General features: G+C 42.2%; 1 protein-coding gene across 6 annotated transcripts in view; it reads left to right on the top strand.

The window, feature by feature from the left end:
• The window catches only part of ncf1 (neutrophil cytosolic factor 1), a 214,924-nt gene that overhangs the window by 93,636 nt on the left and 97,559 nt on the right, over positions 1–23,729 (top strand). For all 6 annotated transcript variants that reach the window (XM_041197505.1, XM_041197506.1, XM_041197501.1 and 3 more), the window contains 2 exons: positions 1,717–1,824; positions 16,409–16,526. In XM_041197505.1, the coding sequence (XP_041053439.1) occupies positions 1,717–1,824; positions 16,409–16,526 (226 nt within the window). The remainder of the gene's footprint in view (positions 1–1,716; positions 1,825–16,408; positions 16,527–23,729) is intronic.

Here is a 23,729-nt window from a genome sequence, read left to right on the forward strand (position 1 = left end):
TAGGGGATTCGAGTACAGGAGAAAGGATGTCTTGCTGCAGTTGTATGGAGCCTTGGTGAGACCTCACCTGGAGTATTGTGCACAATTTTGGTCTCCTTATCTAAGGAAGGATATACTTGCCATAGAGGGAGTGCAACGATTCACCAGACTAATCCCTGGGATGATAGGATTGTCTTATGAAGAGAAATTGAGGAAACTGGGCCTGTATTCTCTAGAGTTTAGAAAAACGAGAAGTGATCTCATTGAAGCTTACAAAATTCTTACAGGGTGTGACAGGGTAGATGTAGATAAAATGTTTCTCCTGGCTGGTGAGTCTAGAACCAGGGACCGTAATCTCAGAATAAGGAGCAAGCCATTTGAGACTGAGATGAGGAGGAATTTCTTCACTCAGAGGGTGGTGAACCTTTGGAATTCTCTACCCCAGAGGACTGTGGAAGTTCAATCATTGAGTATGTTCAAAACAGAAATCGAAAGGTTTCTGGAGAGTAATGACATCAAGGGAAATGGAGATAGTATGGGAAAGTGGTGTTGAGGTAGACGATCAGCCAGAATCTAATTAAATGGTGGAGCAGGCTCAATGGGTCGAATGGCCTACTCCTGTTCCTATGTTCCTGTGTTCCTGTGACAGGATACTGGGAGAACTCCCCTGCTCTTCTTCCAATAGTGTCATGAGGTCTTTTACATCTACCTGAGAGGCAGATGAGGTCTTGGTGTAATGTCCCATTTGAGAAACGATATTTTTTGTTTAAGGTGATTATTACATGGAACGCTCCTGTCAGGATCACCATTGTGACCTCAGGAAAATTATGTTATCATTGCAGTGAAACTATCATTGCAGCACCTGATGAGGTGGGAAGAAGAATTAAAGAGAATTCCTCAGAAGTGGAAACCTTACCCCTCATGTTCCTGCTCATTGTTTCCCATGCATCAGCTTTGCTCAGAATTTCCCTATGATCACCTTTGTGAATGTCAAGTACCTAACCACAAAACTAACTTAGAAACTACCTAGGGGCCCTGAACCTTAATGATCCCATTTTTTTATAAACATGCAAAAAAAGCGAGCAGAGAAAGACCAGCTCGTCCATCAAGCCTGCCCAGCACTGTGAAGCCACAGCAACCTGACTAAACACTTCTTCAATCCCTCTTAAACAGCATTTGTCCTTGTTTGGTCCACTCCATTGGCACATCTAAATCATTTTGGATTGAACTGGACCCCTCCATAGTCTTAACCTTTACAGAAATTTTGGTGTCATTTGCAAACTAACTTACTGCCCTCCTAACACTTTAATAAAGAAGAGTTGCGAGCCTAGACCTGAACCCTGGGGGAGTGAGGAAGGTATATGAGGTTGTTGTCAGCACTGGATTTGTTTCATTACACAGTGCATTCCTTCCCTACATGACCTGCTGTTTATATAACATATATATGATATATATATGATGTAGATTTGGGCCCTACTAGAATGAGAGCTACTTCATCACCATTCTGCTCCTGATTTTATACATTGTTTTATTCTAGATTATAATGTTTGCTGCCATGGCCATGTTCTGGAATTTCAACATGATTGAATGTGAATTCTGATTGGTTTTATCTTTGGGTCTTTCTCAAATATTCCTCAGTCCTGAACAGTAGTTTCAGTTTATTAATTCTCTAATTTTATAACTAATTCCCAATTTTATTTTAATACCTAAGGATGCAAAGTTTGTGTTTCATTGCAGGTTGGTGGTTTTGCGAAATGGAAGGTAAGCGTGGCTGGCTGCCAGCCTCCTACCTCGAGCCCCTTGAAAGCCCAGATGAGAGTGAGGAGCAAGAACCTAATTATGAAGGTGAGCGTAGCCTGTGTGGACCAGCAGCCTGAGCCTCTGCAGAAACACCGCCGTTATATTTTCTCCATCCCACTTCCGGAGTTACTCGACCTGAAGCGATCTCACCTATTGCTTACTGCTTTTCCATTAGCTGGCAGCTTCCTCTGAACTGCTCATGCTCAACTTCTGTAACTGTGCTGGGAGTACAGCAGAAATCTGGCTAGTGAGTCAAATAATGGAGATTTTGGGGCCTAAACTCTTCAGCACTCTGAAGCAGGTGTGATTCTGATGGAGCACAGTAACTCTTTCGAGTACAAACCCGTTTCCATCTGTTTCAGATGAAGTTACATTGTTTCATAGTTTGCCATTGTGAGATTTGAACTCTGGATCTTGGGGTTACGAACTCAGTACCATAACCACTTGGCTATTTAGGCCAAGCCTTGATGGAGCACAGTAATGGCACTCAGAGCAGACAGGCTTAAGGACCTCATTACAACCTCGAATCAAACATGGACAATAGAGCTGAACTCCCGAGGTGAGGTGGGAGTGACTGCCCTTGACATCGAGGCCACATTTGACCGAATGTGACATCAAGGCGCCCTGGAAAAATTTAAACTTTCTTGCATCACCCCTGAACAGCATAGCTCTAATTTTATTTTTATCCCCCTTGCTTTGAACTCCCCCTGAGAGAAAATAGTTTCCCTCTAGCTATCCTACCAAATCCTTTAATCATCTTAAATACACCAATTACATCCCTTGACATCAAGGCAGAATTTGACCAGGTGTGGCATCAAACCTAGCAGAATTGAAGTCAATGGGAATCAGGGGGGAAACTCTCCACTGGTTGGAGTCATACCTAGCGCAAAGGAAGCTGGTTGTGGTTGTTGGAGGTCAATAATCTCAGCTCTAGGACATCGCTGCATGAGTTCCTCAGGGTAGTGTCCTTGGCCCAACCATCTTCAGCTGCTTCGTCAATGACCTTCCTTCCATCATAAGGTCAGAAGTGGGGATGTTCGTTGATGATTGCACAATGTATCATTCGTGATTCCTCAGGTACTGAAGGAGTCCGTGTCCAAATGCAGCAAAACCTGGACAATATCCAGGCTTGGGTGATAAGTGGTATAAGAATTTTCTTAGTCCTAACAGGTTTTAAAGTTCTGACCCGAAAATTACAGAAATAATCACCTGGATCTTCGGCTCGGTGAGCGGGGGTGGGGCCTGCTCGCCCAAGGTGTAAAATGACGCGAGGATATGTCGGGCGTGCGACCCAACATCATCGCGTGTCATTTAGATTTTCAGTTTGGCGGGTGCACAGCCGAGTTAGCTGTGTACCCGCCGAACTATCAAAGGCCTATTAAGGCCATTTAAATATCAATTAAACTAATAAACTGAGCTGCCCATCCAACCTTAAGGTTGGCCGACAGGCAAAGAGCCCAGGCGGCCTTTGCATTTTTCATGGAACCTCATCCATGGGCGGAATGAGGCTCCATAAAGTATTTATAAATTGAATAAAAATTTTTACACTGTCGCATGAGGGGATATGTCTTAAAATTTTTTTTTTCTTTATTAAAATTTTGGGAACTTAAACTAATCTCCCTGAGGCCGCTCTGTGCCTTGGGAGATTCCTGTGCTCTTTTGTGCGCATGTAGGAAAGAGTGAGTCAGGGAACCCACCCTCCCCGCCTGCACAGGGAGCGCACAGCACTTCCAGGTGCGCATCACGCTGGGCAGGCCTTAATTGGCACGCCCACAAAAAATGGTGATGCGGACCCAATCGGGGGCACTGATCAGGTCTGTGACCACCCCCGCACAACCCCCCAACGATGGGAAAATTCTACCCATGGAGTTACAAGGAGCTTGTGCCCACAAATCACCCACAACTGGTCAGGTCTGTGTTTATTGCAGCTTTCTGGGATTGACCAGATCACCTCCCTCTCTCACCTACAGGACTGAAATTCAGAAGTCACTGTCTATTTTTATACAATTCTAGTTCCATCATCACATACTGAATTGGGAGCAGACACTCGCTTGCCGATTTCTTCGGCAGAACTCAGTTCAGGTCGACTAAGTGGGCAATTTTCCACATATGAAGCCTAAGTGCTTTAATTGTTTTGTTAGCTAGTTGTGCTTGTCAAATCTCAGGAGCACTGACAGACATACCTGTAAGGTGTACCTATATAAGGCCTATCTTAAAGCCTTTTCAATAACCTTTCTATGTCTCAGCTCTGAAGACTGTCTGTAAACAAATTACTTCTCACAGTTCAGCAGTTTTTTGAAAAACAACTTTCTCCCATCAGTCCTGCTCCCAATGTCTCAGGAGCATGGGGGACTGGGATTTTAGTCAAGCTTTAGTATTTATATATGGATGTGTATATACCCTTCTAGTTGGATAGCCAACACATGTCTCAATCATAAACTATGGCTCTCCATTCTACAGATTCCATATCCTACAGTGGCAAATGACATTCGCACCATAAGTGCCAGGCTTTGACCATTTCCAACTAGAGAGAATCTAACCATCTCCCACTATCAACATCCTAGGGATTACCATTGATCAGAAACTGAACTGGGTCAGCCATTTTGGCCCAGATTTTCCAGTCTCTGGATAGTCGGAGACCAAGATATATCCCTTAAGATGCATGTTGGGACCCCTTGGAAGTCTCAATGCACTGACTCGTGGGCGTTGCCCAGGAAGTTTGAACTTCCGATGGACAATTCCCATGCTGCCTGGGACCCTCCAAAAATATCTTCAACTCTGAGTTAGAGTCGGAGATTTCGGACATTCTGACTTACTTATCTGGATCGTTACCAAGGAAATGTTAGACTGAAACATCTTAATCTAATTCCTGGGTAACTATACAACTAACCGCCCCTCCGACCCCCATCACTCATATTGGCCCCCCCTAGTTCCCTCCCTGTCCCCCAACTACCCCCAGAACCCCCTACTCCCCTTGACCCAACTTGACCCCCACCAAATCCCCCCCGACTTGCCCTCACCTGACCTGAGCCAACCTCACCACCCTATCCACCTACCACCCTACTCACTTACTCGCCTGGATTAGTGCAGCTCCAATAAGTCTTTATTGGCAAGGAGAACTGTTTATACACGCCGTTGTCATTATCATCGTCTTAGCCATATTCCCCAAGGACCATAAGCATCTCCCTCCATTAGACAGAGAGAATTTTTGATAACACATAGTTAGAGGGTCGGCACTCCACAGGCTTGGGGCATGGTGAGGAGGCAAGTCCTCAATGAGATACCACGGCCGGTAAAGGGATTGAGTTCATGCTCTTGGCATCATTTTGCATCACAATCTAGCCACCTAGCCAACTGAGCTAACTAATCCCCCTGACTCCCCACCCCCTCCTCCCTCCCCCCTCTACCCCCTCCCCCCTCTACCCCCTCCCCACCATTTACACATGTACAGGCTAGGGGCTAAGTCCATGTTTAGGTCTTAACCCATCTCTGCTCAACACCACACTGACTCCTGATCAGTGGGTCATGTGCCTTCTTACATCATTGTGTGGCCAGTACTATATTCAGCCCCGCATTTACCCTATATATTCCAGACCCTTTTACTACACCTCCCCCAAGTCTTTATCCCATGGGGTTACATTAGTTTATTTCATATCTTACATTGTTATCAGTGTCATACATTTACACTGTTGTTACCACATTATTACTATTACTGCATTATTCCAATACTGTATTAGCATTTTTACAACATTCTCAGTACTCCATCTCCCCCTTCAAGTCCTTGGAGTTAGAGGTTCAAGTGGTCTGGAGGACTTATAACCTTTCCACATCTCGTTCACCATTCTGTTAGGAGAGTGGTAGCTCTGGTGCTTCTGGATCTTGTTGTTGGCTTGGAGGTTGGACTGGCATTTGGGTTTGCTTTCATTCTTCCATTGTTTAATGTTGAATTGTACTTGGTTGGTTCGGCTGTTGTGTTGATCAGTGGGTGCTCTTATTCTAAATCGTTTCTTGTGGGGTGGACGAGCATTGTGCTCGTCTCCCTGTCGCTTCTTTCTTTTCTTCCTTTGTTGTGTGGGTTGTCTTGTTGAATATGGACATTCACGTTTCCACAATGAAACCTTCATTCCCATCTGTTTTACAATTTTAGTCAAAATTTTGATAATTTTCTTCTTTTCCAGTTGTTTATTGAGCTTCTGAGCCTTTTCATTTGTCTCAGCAACTACTCTAGTAAATTGAGTTGTCTTTATCTCAAGGTTATCTGCGGAAATTTTATATAAGTTTGACAATTTCACCTGGACATTTAGTTCTGTTCTGAATGTTTCTTGGCTGGTCACTGATGCTCCTTGGACTCTTTCAGTTCACTCATTACTTGCAGTGGGTGGGGGAGGATCCAGTTGTTGTGGTCCAGGTACCATGAAGGACATGAAGACAGTCAATAAACCTGAACTGGGAGATGAAGAGTTGAAGATAATGTTAAGGAAACATGTTGAAAAGCGAAGACAGCAGCTGGTAAGCTGAGCTGTAGAGAGGTGTTAGGAATCTGATGTTCTTCCTGTCTTTATTATTTTAATGTAGTTTTGCGCAGTGCAGTGTGTTCGAGCACAAACATACTGCACTGGGCCAGGGTTAACCCGCCACTTGTGACTGTGATCAGTACAGCTCAGAAGGCATCAGCTCTGATCTTTGGTTATTGCTAAGCAAGGTGACCAAAGGCAGGGTAGGCTGAATATTTTGTGGATGAGGAGTAAGGTTATTCAGCCAGGATTCCTGCAAATGATCAATATCTGAAAGCCCAAAGAGGCCTTCTGGCCTGAAAAACATTAAAGCTGAGTTTCACATGATGGTGTGCCCATCCCAAAAGAAGGAAAGACTTTATATTAGCACCTTTCATGACCAGAGGACATCCTGAAGTGATTTACAGCCATTTAATTACTTCTGATGTGTAGTCACTGTTGTAATGTAGGAAACACGGCTGCCAATTTGCGCACAGCAAGCTCCCACAAACAGCAATGTGATAATGACAAGGTGATGTTAATTAAGGAATAAATATTGGCAAGGACACCCAGGAGACCTCCCCTGTTCATCTTCGAAATAGTTTCATAGGATCTTCTCCATCCACCTGAGCAGGCAGATTCATGCTCTTGGTTTAACGTCTCATCTGAAAGACAGCGCCTCCAGCAGCTCAGTACTTCCTCAGTACTGCACTGTAGTACGAGGCTAGTTTTTCGTGCTAAAGCCTTGCACTGGGATTTGAACCTGGGGAACCTCGGACTTCAGAGGCAAGAGTGACATACGAAATAAAGTATGGCCACATACATCACCGGTGAACTGATGACCAAAGCTGAAGTATCCCATTGAGTACTCATCATTTCCTATTGCAACCAGAGTGGACAAGAAGACAAACATGAACATTTACAAGCTGCTGACAAAAACATGATTAGCCATCGCCCTACCAACTGCCAATCTTCCAGCCATTTACATCGGTGATTTCAGCAGCCACCACTACACATGGAGCTACCAGAAAGTAGACAGCACCAACCTTGACTACACAGTGGCACCAGCGTATGCAGGCTCAGCAATTAGTGCGTGAGCTCTCAGTGTGTCACACTGACTCACCTGTTTCAGTTCTTTTACAAAACTATCTAATTAGTCTCACCCCCTTGCTCGTTTTCCATAGCATTTTAATTTTTGTCTTTTCAAATTCTTTTGAAAAGTCATATTGAATCTGTTTCCATCACCGTTTCAGACCAGGATACAATTCATGTATTTAACAGCCTTCCCAACTTGCCAACTTCAAACATTCATGAACACTCAGCCCCAGATCAGAACTTGCAGTGTAAAAAAAATCTTTTTCATGTCGCCTCTGGTTCTTTTGCCAATTATCATAAATTTGTGCCCTACTGCTGCTGGAAACAATTTCTCCTTATTTAAAATCATGAATGGTTTTAATTAAATATGCTTATCAATTCTCCTCTTGATCTTTGCTGCTTTAAGGAGAAAACCCCAGCTTCTCCAATCTTTCCACATAACTAAGTCCCTCATCCCTGCTGTCATTTCAGTAAATCTCTTCTGCATCTTCTCTAAGGCCTTGATATCTTTCCTAAAATGTGGTGCCCAGAATTGGACTGTGGCCTAACCAATGTTTTCTAAGAATTTAGCATAGCTTTCTTACTTTCCTACTTGATTCCTTGGGGTGTGTCAGCTGTGGCTCAGTTTGGCAGCGCACTTGTCTCTGAATTAATAGGTCCTGAGTTCAAGTCCCACCACCAGAGCCTGAACACAAAGATCATAAATGAGAGTTGTGGGACAACGGTTTCCTCTACCCACACCTCTTTCAACTGTGACTTGGCAGGTGATCCAGGATACTGGCCCTCAGAGTCATCACCCTTATACCCTTATCAGATCATCTGCAGGCTTTGAAATTATGTCCTGTGCACCCAAGTCCAGGTCATTTAGAAAAAAGCATCAAAACAAGCAGTGATATGAATAATGATCCCTGGGGAACACTTCCCTTCAGCCTGAAAAGGAGCCATTCATTATTGATCTCTACTTTCCGTCCCTCAGCCAATTTTATATCCATGCTGCCTCTCCCCTTTTTAATTCCACGGGATTTAATTTTGACAACTGGTCTATTATGGGGTACCTTAGATGAAGGGACAGGAAGTATGATTGCTAATTTGCTGATGATACAAGGATAGGTCGGAAAGTAAGTTGAGGACATAAGGAGGCTACAAGGGGACATGTAACTACAAGGTTAAGTGAATGGGCAAAGATCTGGCGAATGGAGTATAATGTGGGAAAAGGTAAAATTGTCCATCTTGGTAGAAAGAATAAAAAATAAGCATACTATCTAAATGATGAGAGATTGCAGAGCTCTAAGATACAGAGGGATCTGGGTGTCCTAGTGCATGAATCTCAAAAGGCTAGTATGCAAGTGCAGCAAGTAATTAGGAAAGCTTATAGAAGGTTATCGTTTATTGCAAGGGAATTGATTATAAAAGTTGGGAGGGTATGTTTCAATTGTACAGGACACTGGTGAGACCACACCTGGAGTACTATGTGCATTATTGGTCTCTTTTTTTGAGGAAGGATGGAAATGCATTAGAAGCAGTTCAGAGAAGGTTTACTAAACTAATACCAGGAATGGGTTGGTTGTTTTATGAGGAGAACTTGAACAATCTAGGCTTGTATCCACTAGAGTTTAGAAGAGTAAAAGGCGACTTGATTGAAACATACAAGATCCTGAGGGGTCTTGACAGGGTGGATGTGGAGAGGATGTTTCCTCCTGTGGAAGAATCTAGAACTAAGGGTCACTGTTTAAAAATAAGGAGCCGCCCATTTAAAATAAAGATGAGAAGAAATTTTTTCTCTGAGGGTAGAGAGCCTTTGGAGCTCCCTTCCTCAAAAGGCAATGAAGCAGAGTCTTTGAATGTTTTCAAGGCAGAAGTAGATAGATTCTTGATAAACAAAGGAATGAAAGGTTACCAGGGGTTACAGTCAGATCAGCGATGATCTCATTGAATTGCTGAGCAGGCTCGAAGGGCCAAGTGGCCTACTCCTGCTCCTAACTCATATATGTTCACATAGGTAGAACTTGGAAAGAGGTTCTGCAAATTCAGTATGAGGAGTTAGGTACCAAATTGAAACGCAGAACCTCAAAGGTAATAATCTGGATTATTACCTGAGCCACATGCAAATTGGCATAGGACAAATCAGATTAGAGAGACAAATGCGTTGCTCAAAGATTGTTGTGGGGTAAGTGGGTTCCGATTTGTGGGGCACTGGCATCAGTACTGGGGAAAGTAGAGGCTGTACCATTGGGACGGTTTACACCTGAGCCATGCTGGGATGAGTGTCCTTGCAAATCGCATAATTAGGGAAGTAGAGAGGGCTTTAAAGTAAACAAGAGGGCTGAGGGATCAAGCTTGGGTAGAAGTAGCAATTCAAGGTGTAGAATCAAGACTGGAGAGCAAAATAGAACTGAGGGTCAGAGAATGGCAGGAAGGGAGAGAGAAAAAAACCTAAGAATATATCAGCAGCCAAGACTAGATGTTACCAAGGCACAAAAAGACAAAACTGAAGACTCTCTATCTGAATGCATGTAGCATTCATAACAAAGCAAATGAATTGATGGCCCACAATTAAGTAAATAAATATGATCTGATAGTACTTACAGAGCCGTGGCTGCAGGATGACAAAGAATAGGTCCTTAACATTGAAGGGTACATGACATTCAAGAAGAATAGGAAGCTAGGTAAGATGGAGGGGTAGCACTGTTAATCAAAGAGGGCATTGATTCAATAGTTAGAGATAACCTTAGTTCAAGAGATGATGTAGAATCAGTTTGGGCGGAGATGAGGAATAGTAGGGGAAATAATTCATTAGTAGGAGTGGTCTACAGGTTGCCTAGCCACAGTGTAGGACAAAGTATTCAAGAGAAAATATTGTTTGCTTGTGATAAAGCGACGGCAATAATCATGGGTGATTTTAATCTACACATAAACTGGAAAAATCAGATTAGCAGTAGTAGCCTGGATTAGTTCTTAGAATGCTTTCAAGATAGTTTCTTAGAGCAGCATGTTCTGGAACCAACCAGAGAGCAGGTTATATTAGACTTGGTATAGTGTAACGTGACAGGATTAATTAATGACCTCAGAGTAAAGGCACCCCTAGGTAGCAGCGACCACAATATGATTGAATTTTACATCCAATTTCAAAGGGAGAAGAGTGGGTCTAAGACTAGTAACTTAAACTTAAATAAGGGCAACAATGTGGGCATAAAAGCTGAGCTAGCTGAAGTGAACTGGGAAACTAAGCTAAAAGATAGATCAATAGAGGAGCAGTGGCAGACATTTAAGGGAATATTTCAGAGGATTCAGAATAAGTATATTTCTACTATAAAGAAAAATTCTAAGGCGAGGACCCACCGTCCATAGTTAACTAAAGAATTTAAGGAAAACATCAAACTTAAGGAAAAAGCATACAACTCCTCAAAGATGAGTGGCAGGACAGATGATTGGACAGAATATAAAGAAAGAATCCAGCCATAAATGTAAAAGCAGATAGCAAGAGTTTCTACAGATATTTAAAAAGAAAAGGAGTCAGTAAAGTGAATGTTGGTCACCTAGAAAGTGACAGTGGGGAGTTAATAGTAGATAATAAGTAAATGTCAGAAAAATGAACAAATATTTTGTTTCTGTGTACACTATAGAGGATACAAAAACATTCCAGTGATAGCTATAAATTGGGAGGTGAACAGGAGAAAGGAACTTGGTGAAATTGAAATCACTGGGGAAATGGCACTGGGAAAATTAATGGAGCTGTGTGCTAGCAAGTATCCGGATCCCAATGGACTGCATCCTAGGGTCTTAAAAGAGTTGGCTAATGAGGTAGTTGATACACTGGTGTTAATTTTGCAAAATTCCCTAGATTCGGGAATGGTTCCGTCAGATTGGAAAGTAGAAATTATAACCCCTCTATTCAAGAAGGGAGGGAGGCAGAAAACAGGAAACTATAGGCCAGTTAGCTTGACATCTGTCTGGGGAAGTTATTAGGGTTGATCGTTAAGGAGGTTATAGCTGGGCACTTAGAAGAGCTCAAGACAATCAGGAAGAGTCAGCATGGTTTTATGAAAAGAAAATCATGTTTAAACAATTTATTGGAGTTTTTTGAAGGAGTAACGTGCAGAATGGATAAAGGAGAGCCTGTAGATGTACTGTACTTGGATTTCCAGAAGGCATTTAATAAAGTGCCACAACAAAGATTATTATAGAAAATAAAAGCTCATGGTGTAGGGGGTAATGTATTAGCATGGATAGAAGATTGGCTGGCTGGCAGAAAGTAGAGAATATGCATAAATGTGTCTTTTTTGGATTGGCAGGATGTGACGAGTAGAGTCCTACAGGGGTCTGTACTGGGGCCTCAACTTTTTACAATTTACACCAATGATTTAGATGAGTGGAGTGAAGACATGGTAGCTAAATTTGCAGATAACACAAAGATAGGTAGGAAAGTATGTTGTGAAGTGGACATGAGGAGGTTGCAAATGGATATAGATAGATTGAGAGAGTGGGCAAAGATGTGACAAATTGAGTTTAATGTGGGTAAGTGGGAAGTTGTTCACTTTGGCAGGAAGAACAAAAACGCAGAGTATTACTTAAATGGACAACGGCTGCATAATTCTGAGGTGCAGAGGGATTTAGGTATTCTAGTACATGAGTCACAAAATGTTAGCATACGGGTACAGCAAGTAATTAAGAAGGCTAATGGAATGCTATCCTTTATCACAAGAGGGATTGAGCATAAAAGTAAGGATGTTATGCTTCAGTTATACAGGGCATTGGTAAGACCACATCTCAAATATTTTGTGCAGTTTTGGTCCCCTTATTTAAGGAAGGATGTAAATGCATTGGAGGCAGTTCAAAGGAGGTTTACTAGATTGATACCTGGAATGAGTGGGTTGTCTTATAAGGAAAGGTTGGACAGACTGGGCTTGTTTCCATTGGAGTTTAAAAGAGTGAGGGGTGATGTGATTGAAGCATGCAAGATTCTAAACGGCCTTGAGAAGGCAAATGTCGAAAGGATGTTTCTTCTCGCGGGTGAGTCCAGAATTAAGGGCATTGTTTTAAAATTAGGGGTCACCCTTTTAGGACAGAGATGAGGAGAATTTTTTTCTCTCTGAGGTTTGTGCAACTTTGGAATTATCTGCCTAAGAAGCTGGTGGAGGTGGGATCATTGTATATTTTTAAGGCAGAGGTAGCTAGATTCTTGTTAGGCAAGAAAATCAATGTTATTGGGGTTAGATGGGAATGTGGAAATCGAAACACAAGAAGATCAGTCATGTTCTTATTGAATGACGGAGCAGGCTCAAGGGGCTGAAAAGTCTACTCCTGTTCCTATTTCTTACGTTCTCATTAGATCTTCAATCTGTTTCTTAGAATTCTCCTTGTCTACTTTCAAAGTCTGGATTCGTTCTTCCAAACCTCACATCTCGTCCATTGTGTTGTTCAGATTGGATCAGAGTTCAAAAATGTTATCAGTTTTTATTATTAATACTGCTTTCAAGCAACTGTTCTGATTCTTCAGCAATTCCTTCTCCAGGCATTTCTCACAATGTTTACTAAACACAACTGATGCTTCAAGTTCACCAAGTATTAACTGAACATCTATCTTTGTTCAATTTGTTTGTATAAATTCATTATTTAAGCATTTCAAGTCCTCTTTCAAGTATTGTATTTCCTGTGTGTGACATGCCAGTGTTCTCATCAGTTCTTGTTTTCCCTTATCAAACTCATCTTTCGTACGTGAAAATTGATTCTCTCCGCTGATTGTTTTTTCCTCAGGAGACTATAATTCCTCTGTGCTATCCTTCCAGCTCACATTCTGTAACAGCACTTCTGTCAATTGTTTTTGAGACACCTCACGTTCTTTAGTGAGAACTTCTACCTTCACTTGCCATCCTGTGTTGATTTTCATCACTTCATATATCATTTTGGGAATGTAATATTTTTCCAAGGTTCCTTCCAAATGTGAACTTTTTCCTTCAGCGCTGCAGTCTCTTTCTTGAACCTCTCAGCTTCCTCCTGGAATATTGAATATTCCTGAGTATTCTTGGAAATCTGGTTCGTCAGCTCTTTCAGAGTGACATTAAATTCATTTTGTTTCTCTTTGAAATATTCCAGAGGAACAAACTCTGATCTGAGGGATCCTTACAGCATGTAAAGGTTCTTCCATAGGTTTTCTTTTTTGTTGTGAAACTTGATTATTTCATCTTGAATTTTCTTGTAATTTACTCAGAGTTTGTTTTGCTGTTCTTCCATTATACTTCTCAAAGTAGTCTTTATTCCATCATGTTGCTGAAGGCTAATGTACTATTTTTGAATCTGATCTTGAAAGATAATTAGCTGTTCTTTCAACTGTTTATTTTCTTGTTCAGCTCTTGTCTTCTCACTCTGTGCTTCAGTGTATTGCTTTGTCACTACTGATAGTTCCATCACAGCTTTATCTGAAATAGCATTTTTTAACTCCTTGTTTTTTCCAGGGGCATGCATTGGTTCCTCAAAGAGTCTTTCAAGGTTGCAACTTATATGAGTGCATTTTCTGCCTGTTGTTGTGCCCGGCTGTACATCTGGTTGAGTTTTCCTAATTCCCGCTTTGGGTTGCCAACTGTGGAATTAAGGGTTGTTATTTCCTCCTGCTACCTTTGTCATGTCTCAGAAATGTATTTGTTCATATCTCAAACATTTTGGTTCATTGAAGACTTTAGTTTATCAAGTGTTTTTAAACTTGAATCTTGTGTTTCAAATCATCCAATACCACCTTGATACAACAATTCTTGAACCTTATCTCATTTCCCTTTTACAGGGCTTGATTATTTTGGATTTCAAGAGATAGCATTCACAGTCAGCTGCTCGCTCCACACTGTCACTGGTTTGTTTCTTTGCCATTCACTATCAACTGCTGGCACAGTTCTGGAAATATGTCAGTGTCTTCAAAAAAGTTTTCCTTTGGGACTTATGGAGAGTTCCCTACTTTATTGATGCCCTCGTATGGTTTCTTCAGGGACTGTCTTTCTTCATCACTTTACTGAGGGTTTTCTATGCCTCTGTTTAAGCTCTGCACCCTCCTCAACTTGAAGATTAAAATATTTATCAAAGGCTGTAAAAAGCTCCTTGAGGCTGGTTGTAGATTCATCAGTGCATTGCATTAGGATAACATGATTCGGAAGATCACCAACCAGTATAAAAGCCAGAGGCTTCCTCTGATTGTTTTACTGAGACCTGATGTACTCCAGTAATATGAAAAATTGCTTCTCAAGGACGCCACATTTCCCTTTGGGTTTGGCTCTTGGGTTAGTCTAACTTGTGTTGCAAGTGTTGAATTGTGATCCAATTTAAAATGTTTAAATTGTATATGCAGCTTTAAGAGCTTGCAGGCTTTCAAGAAGGTGTCGTCGTTAGCTCTGAGACAAAGGGATTTCCTGCACTTGTTGGTCTTGGCAGGATCCACAGAATAAAGATTTACAGTCTTTATTTACTTACGAGCTTCTTGAAGAAGACTCTTAGCGATGGCTGCCTGGATTGGCTGTGTGCCAATCTCTTTTGTTCTGCTGTTTGCTATGGCGAGTAACTAGGCTTTCAAATTTAAAGTTATGCTTACCATTTTCCAAGCTGGACTGTTGCAACGTTTGCGAGAGATTTAAATAATTAATTATTTTTCTGTTCTTACGAGTTCGGAGGCCATGTGTTGGGGCTCTGACTGGAGATTTGGGTTTTAGTGATGGGCTTTCCTTCAACGTTGAATTAGGGAAAGAGTTCACAGGGCTGGCTGCAGCCTGGAACTTTAAAAGATTTAGCTCTCCTTACAGGTTCGGTGCACTCTGTGCTCTGAAGCTGGACTTCCAAGGAGGATTCAAATGAGTCATCTAGTGCCACAAAAAATCTCTGCCTTCAGCTTGCAGGCTTTTTCTCTGGAGCATTTTCTGGTAAGGTTTCTCTGCATCTTCAGCTTCTATTGGATGTGTCTCTGAGGTCAGAATTTTCATTGAGGTTTTGTCTTAGTCTTCCAGCATCTATGCTTGTTTCAGCATTTTAGCAAAGTGGAGGGCTTTTGATCCCAGTTGCCACCAGGTTGGGAGGGTGTTGGTTACAGAACGGTGTTTCTTAAAGAAGTCTGCATAGTCTTCAGTAGACTGACTGTAAGTATTTATTAACAAATAGAACTATTTACACATGTACAGTAAAGGGTAAAGGCTAGGAGCTGTTTCCATGCTTAGGTCCTAACCAGTCTCAGCTCAATACCACACTGATTCCTGCGTCTGGGTCATATGGCTTCTTACATCACTGTGTGAGCGGTACTGTACTCAGTCCCACATTAACCCTCTATGTGCCAAACTCTTATACTACATCCACCACCTTAAACATTTACTCCCTCCACCACCAACACACAGTGGCAGCAAGGTGTACCATCTACAAGATGCACTGCAGCAACTCACCAAGGCTCCTTCATCAGCACTTTCCAAAGCTGTAATCTCTACCATCTAGAAGGACAAGGGCAGCAGACACATGGGGACACCAGCACCTGGAAGTTTCCCTCCAAGTCACTCACCATCCTCAAAATATATCACCATTCCTTCACTGTCACTGGGTCAAAATCCTGGAACTCTCTCCCTAACAGCACTGTCGGTGTACCTGCACCACATGGACTGCAGCAGTTCAAGAAGGCAGCTCTCCACCACCTTCTCATGGGCAATTAGGGATGAGAAATAAATGCTAGCCCAGCCAGTGACACCCACATCCCGTGAACAATTTTTAAAAACCTCACTGTCCCCCTTTGGTACACTCCTTAAAACTTCTTTGACCAAGGTTTTGCTCACCTGTGTTAATATCTCCTAATGTGACTCAGTGTCAAACTTTGATAATGCTTCCATGAAACACCTTGGGGTGTTTTACTTTGCTAAAGATACTATATATATATATAAGTTGTTGTTGAACAGTATACTGTGCAGGGTAAATTTCGGGTGCATTTTGATGTGGCTTCTGGTATATTTTAAACCATTCTGAAGAAAATAGTTCAGACATATTCACCAGCATATTCTGGGGAAGATTAAACCTCCTGTTTTATGTTGTAGGGGAGCCGTATAAAGTAATTAGAAGCTATACTGCAATTCAGGAGGATGAGATGACCCTGTATGAAGACGAGCTGGTTGATGTCATTCATAAATTGCTTGATGGGTGGTGGGTAATAAGGTAAGTGAGAAATGTAGAACTAAACTATATAATATATACTATATATATAGCATATAACTGTAATGCTCAGATAAAAAGAAAGAATTGCATTTACACAGTGTCTTTCACAAATTCAGATGCCCCAAAACACTTTGCAGACAATTAACTACATTTGAAGTGTCATCAATGCTGCAATACCATCAGAAACACAACAGCTAACATGCGCACAGCAAGCTCCCATTAACAGCAATGAGACAATCTGTCCTTAGGTTGAGGAATAAACAATGGCCTGAACACGAGGTAGAACACCCCTGCCCTTCTTTGAATTAGAGAGCCTTCACATCCACCAGAGGATAGAGAGGCCCTCATCTGAAAGACACTACCTGTGACAATGCAGTCCTCCCTCAGGACTTCACTGGAGCATCAGCCTAGATTTCGTGCTCAAGTCTCTGGTGCGGGACTTGAACTCCGACTCAGAGATATGATCATCTGACTCAGAGATATAGTGCTTCCCACTGAGCCACAACTGACTCTATTTCAAGAGGGACATTCCTATAGTGAAATATATATAACAGTGATCTCACATCTTTTCAAAGTCACATTTCCTGTGGTCAAGTATTTCACGTATTTCAGACAGCCATCTCTGTGCTGTCTCTGCTTTGCACCTCTTCAGACTGAGCTGTAAATAAACCCACTCTTCTCCAATCAACTCTATTTCTCTGCTTGAAATTTGCTACTTAACCATAGTCATTATATTATTAAAAATGCTGTGTGGAGTCTAACATTCTATCTCAAAATGTATTGAAACTCCATTGAAAACCTGTCCACATTTACTTGTAAGATGGTGATGGTAGTGGCTGATTTCTATTTAAAAGCTGTTGTGATGACATTGAGCTGAAAAGGTGTAAGTTTTTTTTGGGGATCTTTTTCTGGTTAGCAAGCTGTAACTAGCAGAGTGCCAAGGGGATCAGTGCTGGGGCCTCCACTATTTACAATCTATATCAACTACTTGGATGAAGGAACCGAATGTATGGTTTTTAAATTTGCTGATGATACCAAGACAGAAAGGAAAGTAAGTTGTGAAGCAAACATAAACTATCTATTTCCCTCTGTAGACTCCTTAAGTGAGTGGGCAAAATTTTTGGCAGTTGGAGTATAATGTGGGAAAATATGAACTGTTCAATTTGGCAGTAAGAATAGAAAAGCAGCATATTATTTAAGTGGAGAGAGATTGCAGAATTCTGAGGTACCAAGGAATCTGGATGTCCTGGTACAAGAATCAGGAAAATTTAATGTGCAGGTACAGCAAGTGATTAGGAAGGCAAATGGAATGTTGGTGTTTATTGCAAGGGGAATGAAGTTTAAAAGTAGGGAAGTGTTGGGTCATTGAAGATTTTCAAGGCTGAGTTAGATGGATTTTTGATCAACAGGGGTTTCAGGGATGATGGGGAGGAGGCAGGAAAGTGGTGTTGAGGCCACAATCAGAGCAGCCGTGATCTTATCGAATGGCGGAGCAGACCGTGGGGCTGAATGGCCTACTCCTGCTCCTAATTCTTGGGTTCTTGTACAAAACCATTTTCAGTGAATGTCCCTCAGCTTGAGATACATTGACCACCTTGGCTTTTTGCCACATTGTCACTCATAGAGTCTTAGGGCTGGATTTTTGCCATCAAGGCTGGAATCATGAATCAGGAAATTTCCTGCAGACCTGTCACCATATAAATGGCCCCACATGCTCTATTTTTCTCTCCAGGGAGGAAGTTGGCTCTGCCAACCTTGAAAGCAGGTCAGGTGTGGCCATGGATGCAGGCAAGTGCCAAGGCAGTGTGGTTAGAAGGCCCACTTTAGTTCTTTGGAACTATGACCCGGTTGTATTAAAGGTTGTTAGACCCTCTACCCTTCACCCCTCACATCCCTTCACACCCTCACACACTCCCAATGTCCCAGCTGCATCCTCCATGCTCATTCACCCAGAATGCACAATAGAACCAATGAGTCATGTAATAACAATGGCAAGTCTTGAAATGCAATTAAAAAAACACCCATTCAAAAATCTCCTTTGAAAAAATTGCTGCTCTTACAACCTTATTAAAGTGTCAATCAGACAGAGCCATTATAGTATCAATAAGAGAAGCTTTACCTCACTTCACACCTATTAAAAATAAAGACATTGAACAGAGCATTTCAAAGAAAGGACAGCTTATTATAGCTTCATGAAAATGTCAATAAAGCAAAGCAAACACTCCACATCAGCCTGTGTAAACAGTCCTCACTCTGAACTAATCTATTAGTGAATTTTAGAGCTCTATCAGGTATTCATAATGAGGCCAACTTTGAACTGTATTAACAGAAACAGATGGCCAGACTTCCATTTCTCCAGATGAGCATCTTTGCTTGTACCGCTCTCGTAGATATTGAGCTCCAAGTCATTACAAACCTCTGCATAAAAAAATCTTCCTCACATTCCCTGTGCATCTCTTCAATCTCTGTCCTTTAGTCCCTCTACCATCAGCTAAAGGGGTCAGTTTTTCCTTGTCTATCTTATCCACACCTGCCATAATCTTATACACCTCTTTCAAATCTCCTGCTCAATCTCCATTGCTTTAAGGAGAACAAACCCATCTTCTCCAACCTAACCTTGTCTCTAAAATCCATCATCCCTGGAACCATTCTGGTAAATCTTCTCTTCACCCCCCCCCCCCCCCAAAGACCATCACATCCTTCCTAAAGTGTGGTGACAAGAACTGGACTCATACGGTTTGCTAGTCACTCTCTCAATATGTCCTGCCACCTTCAAAAGTCTATGCACATGAGCCCCCCCAGATACAACTGTCTCTAAATACTCTTTAGGTCTTTATGGCTTCTCCCTATCCCTTCTATCAAAATGCATCACCCCACACTTCTCTGTATTAAACTCCATCTGCCATCTTGAATGAAGGTGTCACATTTGCCACTCTCCAACCCACTGGCACCTTTCCCGTATCTAGGGAAGATTGGAAGTTATGACAAGCTCTTCTGCTACCTCGTTCAGCAACTTAGGATACAAGCCATCAGGACCAGGCACCATATCCACTCTAAGTATAGCCAGCCTTTCCAGTACCACCTCCTATCAATTTTCACCTAATCCATTACCTCTACCACCTTTGGCCGCACCTACTGATATTTGGTCAGATTCCTATTCCTTGGTAAACACTGATATAAAGCACTCATTAAGCATTCTAGCCTTGCCCTGTCCCTACATATGAACATATGAAATAGGAGCAGAAGTAGGCCATTTGGTCCCTCGAGCCTGCCCTGCCATTCAATAAGATCATGGCTGATCTGATTGTGTTTTAAATTCTACATTCCCATCTACCCCTTTAACCTTTGATTCCGTTGCCTAGCAAGAATCCATCTGCCTCTGCCTTAAAAATATTCAATGACCCCCCACTTCCACCACCTTCGGAGGCAGAGAATTCCAAAGTCACACAACTTTCTGAGGGAAAAAATTTCTCCTCATCTCTGTCCTAAAAGGGTGACCCCTAATTTTAAAACAGTGTCCCCTAGTTCCGGACTCACCCACAAGAGGAAACATTCTTTCAACATCCACCTTGTCAAGGCCATTCAGGATCTTGTCTACATCAATCAAATCAACCCTCACTCTTCTAAACTCCAGTGGAAACAAGCCCAGTCTGTCCACCCTTTCTTCATAAGACAACCCATTCATTCCAGGTATCAATCTAGTAAACTTCTGAACCGCCTCCAATGCATTTACATCCTTCCTTAAATAAGGAGACCAAAACTGCACACAGTATTCGAGATGTGGCCTCACCAATGCCCTGCATAACCAAGGCATAACATCCTTACTTTTTTGTTCAATTCCTCTTGTAATCTTTGTGTCATCTGCAAATTTAGCTACCATGTCTTCACTCCCCTCATCTAAATCATTGATGTAAATTGTAAGAAGTTGAGGCCCCAGTACAGACCCCTGTGGTACTCCACTCATCACATCGAACCAATCAGAAAAAGACAGATTTATACATACCCTGTTTTCTGCCAGCCAGCCAATCTTCTATCCAGGCTGATATGTTACCCCCGACATCATGAGCTTTTATTTTCCACAATAACCTTTGATGTGGCACCTTATCAAATGCCTTCCGGAAATCTAAGTACAGCACGTCTACAGGCTCCTCTTTATCTACGGTGCATGTTACTCCTTCAAAAAAACTCCAATAAATGTGTTAAACATGATTTCCCTTTCACAAAACCATGCTGACGTTTTCTGATTACCCAGCTATAACCTCCTTAATGATCAATTCTAACACCTTCGCCATGACAGATGTCAAGCTAACTGGCCTATAGTTTCCTGCTTTCTGCCTCCCTCCCTTCTTGAATTGAGGGGTTATAATTGCTACTTTTCAGTCTGTTGGAATCTTTCCAGAATCTAAGGAATTTTGGAAAATTAACACCATCGTACCTGCTACCTCATTAGCCACCTCTTTTAAGACCCTAGGATGAATTCCATCTGAACCTGGATATTTGTCAGCCCACAGTTCCATCAGTTTGCTCAGTACTGCTTCCCTAGCAATTGTAATTTCACCAAGTTCCTCTCTCCCCTCCGCTTCCTGAATTACAGCTATTACTAGAATGTTTTTTGTACCATATCTTGTGAGGAGAGAAGCAAAATATTTGTTCATTTCATCCCCCATTTCCTTATTATCTACTATTAACTCCCCATTCTCACTCTCTAGAGGCCCAACATTCACTTTACCTACTCTTTTCCTGTTTAAATACCTGGAGAAACTCTTGCTATCTCTTTTCACATTTCTAGCTAGCTTCCTGTCATATTCAAATTTATTTCTCCTGATTAACCTTTTAGTCATTCTCTGTCATTCTTTATATTCTGACCAATCATCTGACCTGTCACTCACCTTTGCACAGTTATATGCTTTTTCCTTAAGTTTGAAGCTTTCCTTAATTTCTTTAGTTAACCACGGATGGGGGGTCCTCTATTTGAATTTTTCTTTATAGTCGGAATATGCTTATTCTGAATATTCTGAAATACTCCCCTAAATCTCTGCCACTGCTTCTCTATTGATCTATCCCCTAGCCTAGTATCCCAGTTCACTTCAGCTAGCTCAGCTTCCATGTCCACACGGTTGCCCCTATTTAAGTTTAAAATACTAGTCTTAGACCCACTCTTCTCCCTTTCAAACTGGATGTAAAATTCAATCATGTTGTGGTCACTGCCACCTAGGAGTGCCTTCACTCTGGGGTCATTAATTAATCCTGTCACATTCCTATCCCTAATTGAAGCCACTCCAACGCTTACTACCCGCTTACTTTTTACGTTTTGGTTGAAGATTTTTGAGTACCCTTTTATGTTAACATCTATTAGCATATTCTCTCTTTGCCAGTCTTATTTTCCTCTTCACTTACCCTCTCAACTTATTGTATTTGACCTGCCTCTTGTTTGAAGAATTCACTTCGCATGAATCATACCCACCTCTTTTTCTGTTTCATCACAATCTTGATCTCTCTTATCATCCATGAAGCCTTTGTTTTTCCCTGCCTTCTGCCCTTGTTGGAGTGTGCCTTGCTTGTACCTGAAGCATTTCCTCCATAAAGATAATCCATTGTTCTGTTACAGTTTTTCCTGTCAGTCTTTGGTTCCATTTTATCCTGGCTGGATCCCCCCCACCCCCCACCCCCACCCCCTGCCACCCCAACCCCACCCCATTGAAATCAGCCCTCTTCCATGTTAGATTTTACAATTTATGTCATTCCTTGCTCTTCCCCATTATTAATCTAAATCAATGATACGATGATTACTCTTACCCAAGTGTTTCCCCACAGACAATTGGTTTACTTGGCCCACCCCATTTCCCAGCACCAGACCCAGCAATGCCTCCTTTCAATGATATAAAGGCAAAATACTGCTGATACTGGAAACCTGAAACAAAAACAAAAAATGCTGGAAAATCTCAGCAGGTCTGACAGCAGCTGTGGAGAGAAGGGCGGAGTTAACGTTTCGAGTCCGTATGACTCTTCTTCAGAGCTAAAGAGAAGTAAAAATATGGTGAAATATGTACTGTTTAAGGGGGGGGTGGGACAGGTGAAGCTAGATAGAAGGCCAGTGATAGATGGAGGCAAAGGAGAGATTGACAAAGATGTCATAAACAAAAGGTCAAAGGGGTGTTAATGTTGGCGGTACTGGCTAAAGGAGGTGCTAATAGTGACATTAAGCAGAATGTGATAATAGCCGGACTAGGGTAAGCACTCTGGAACGGACAACATGAACAAGTGACAGATGGCCTAGTTGGAGTGGGGTGGGGGCAAGGTATGACGGTGGGAAAAAAGATCGAAAATAGGATAAAAGATAGGGATAAAACAATGAATAAAAATGGAAAAAAAATTAAAAATTATAATAATAAAAATAAGTGGGGAAAAACTAAAAATTAAAAAATAAAAATGTATATTGAGAAAATGGGACCAAAAAGGGGGTGAGGATGGAGGAGAGAGTACATATTCTGAAGTTATTGAACTGAATGTTAAGTCCAGAAGGCTGTAAAGTGCCTAATCGGAAGATGAGGTGCTGTTCCTCCAGTCTGCGTTGAGCTTCATTGGAACATTGCAGCAGGCCAAGGATGGACATGTGGGCATGAGAGCAGGATGGGGTGTTGAAATGGCAAGTGACAGGGAGGTCTGGGTCATGCTTGTGGACAGACTGAAGGTGTTCTGCAAAGCGGTCACCCAGTCTACGTTTGGTCTCTCCAATGTAGAGGAAACCACATTGGGAGCAGCGAATGCAGTAGACTAAATTGAGGGAAGTGCAAGTGAAATGCTGCTTCACCTGAAAGGAGTGTTTGGGCCCTTGAATGGCGAGGAAGGAGGAAGTAAAGGGGCAGGTGTTGCACCATCTGCAATTACATGGGAAGGTGCCATGGGAGGGGGATAAGGTGTTGGGGGTGATGGAGGAGTGGACCAAGGTGTCCCGGAGGGAACGATCCCTGCGGAATGCAGACAGTGGGGATGAAGGGATGATGTGTTTGGTGGTGGCATCATGCTGGGGTTGGCTGGAATGGAGGATGATCCTTTGAACGCGGAGGCTGGTGGGGTGAACAGTGAAGACAAGGTGGACCCCATCATGGTTCTGGGAGGGAGAGAAAGGTGTGAGGGCAGAAGTGCGGGAGATGGGCCAGACACGGTCGAGGGCTCTGTCAACCACCGTGGGTGGAAAACCTC

The sequence above is a fragment of the Carcharodon carcharias genome, chromosome 10, assembly GCF_017639515.1.
Source record: "Carcharodon carcharias isolate sCarCar2 chromosome 10, sCarCar2.pri, whole genome shotgun sequence".
NCBI classification, from domain to species: domain Eukaryota; kingdom Metazoa; phylum Chordata; class Chondrichthyes; order Lamniformes; family Lamnidae; genus Carcharodon; species Carcharodon carcharias.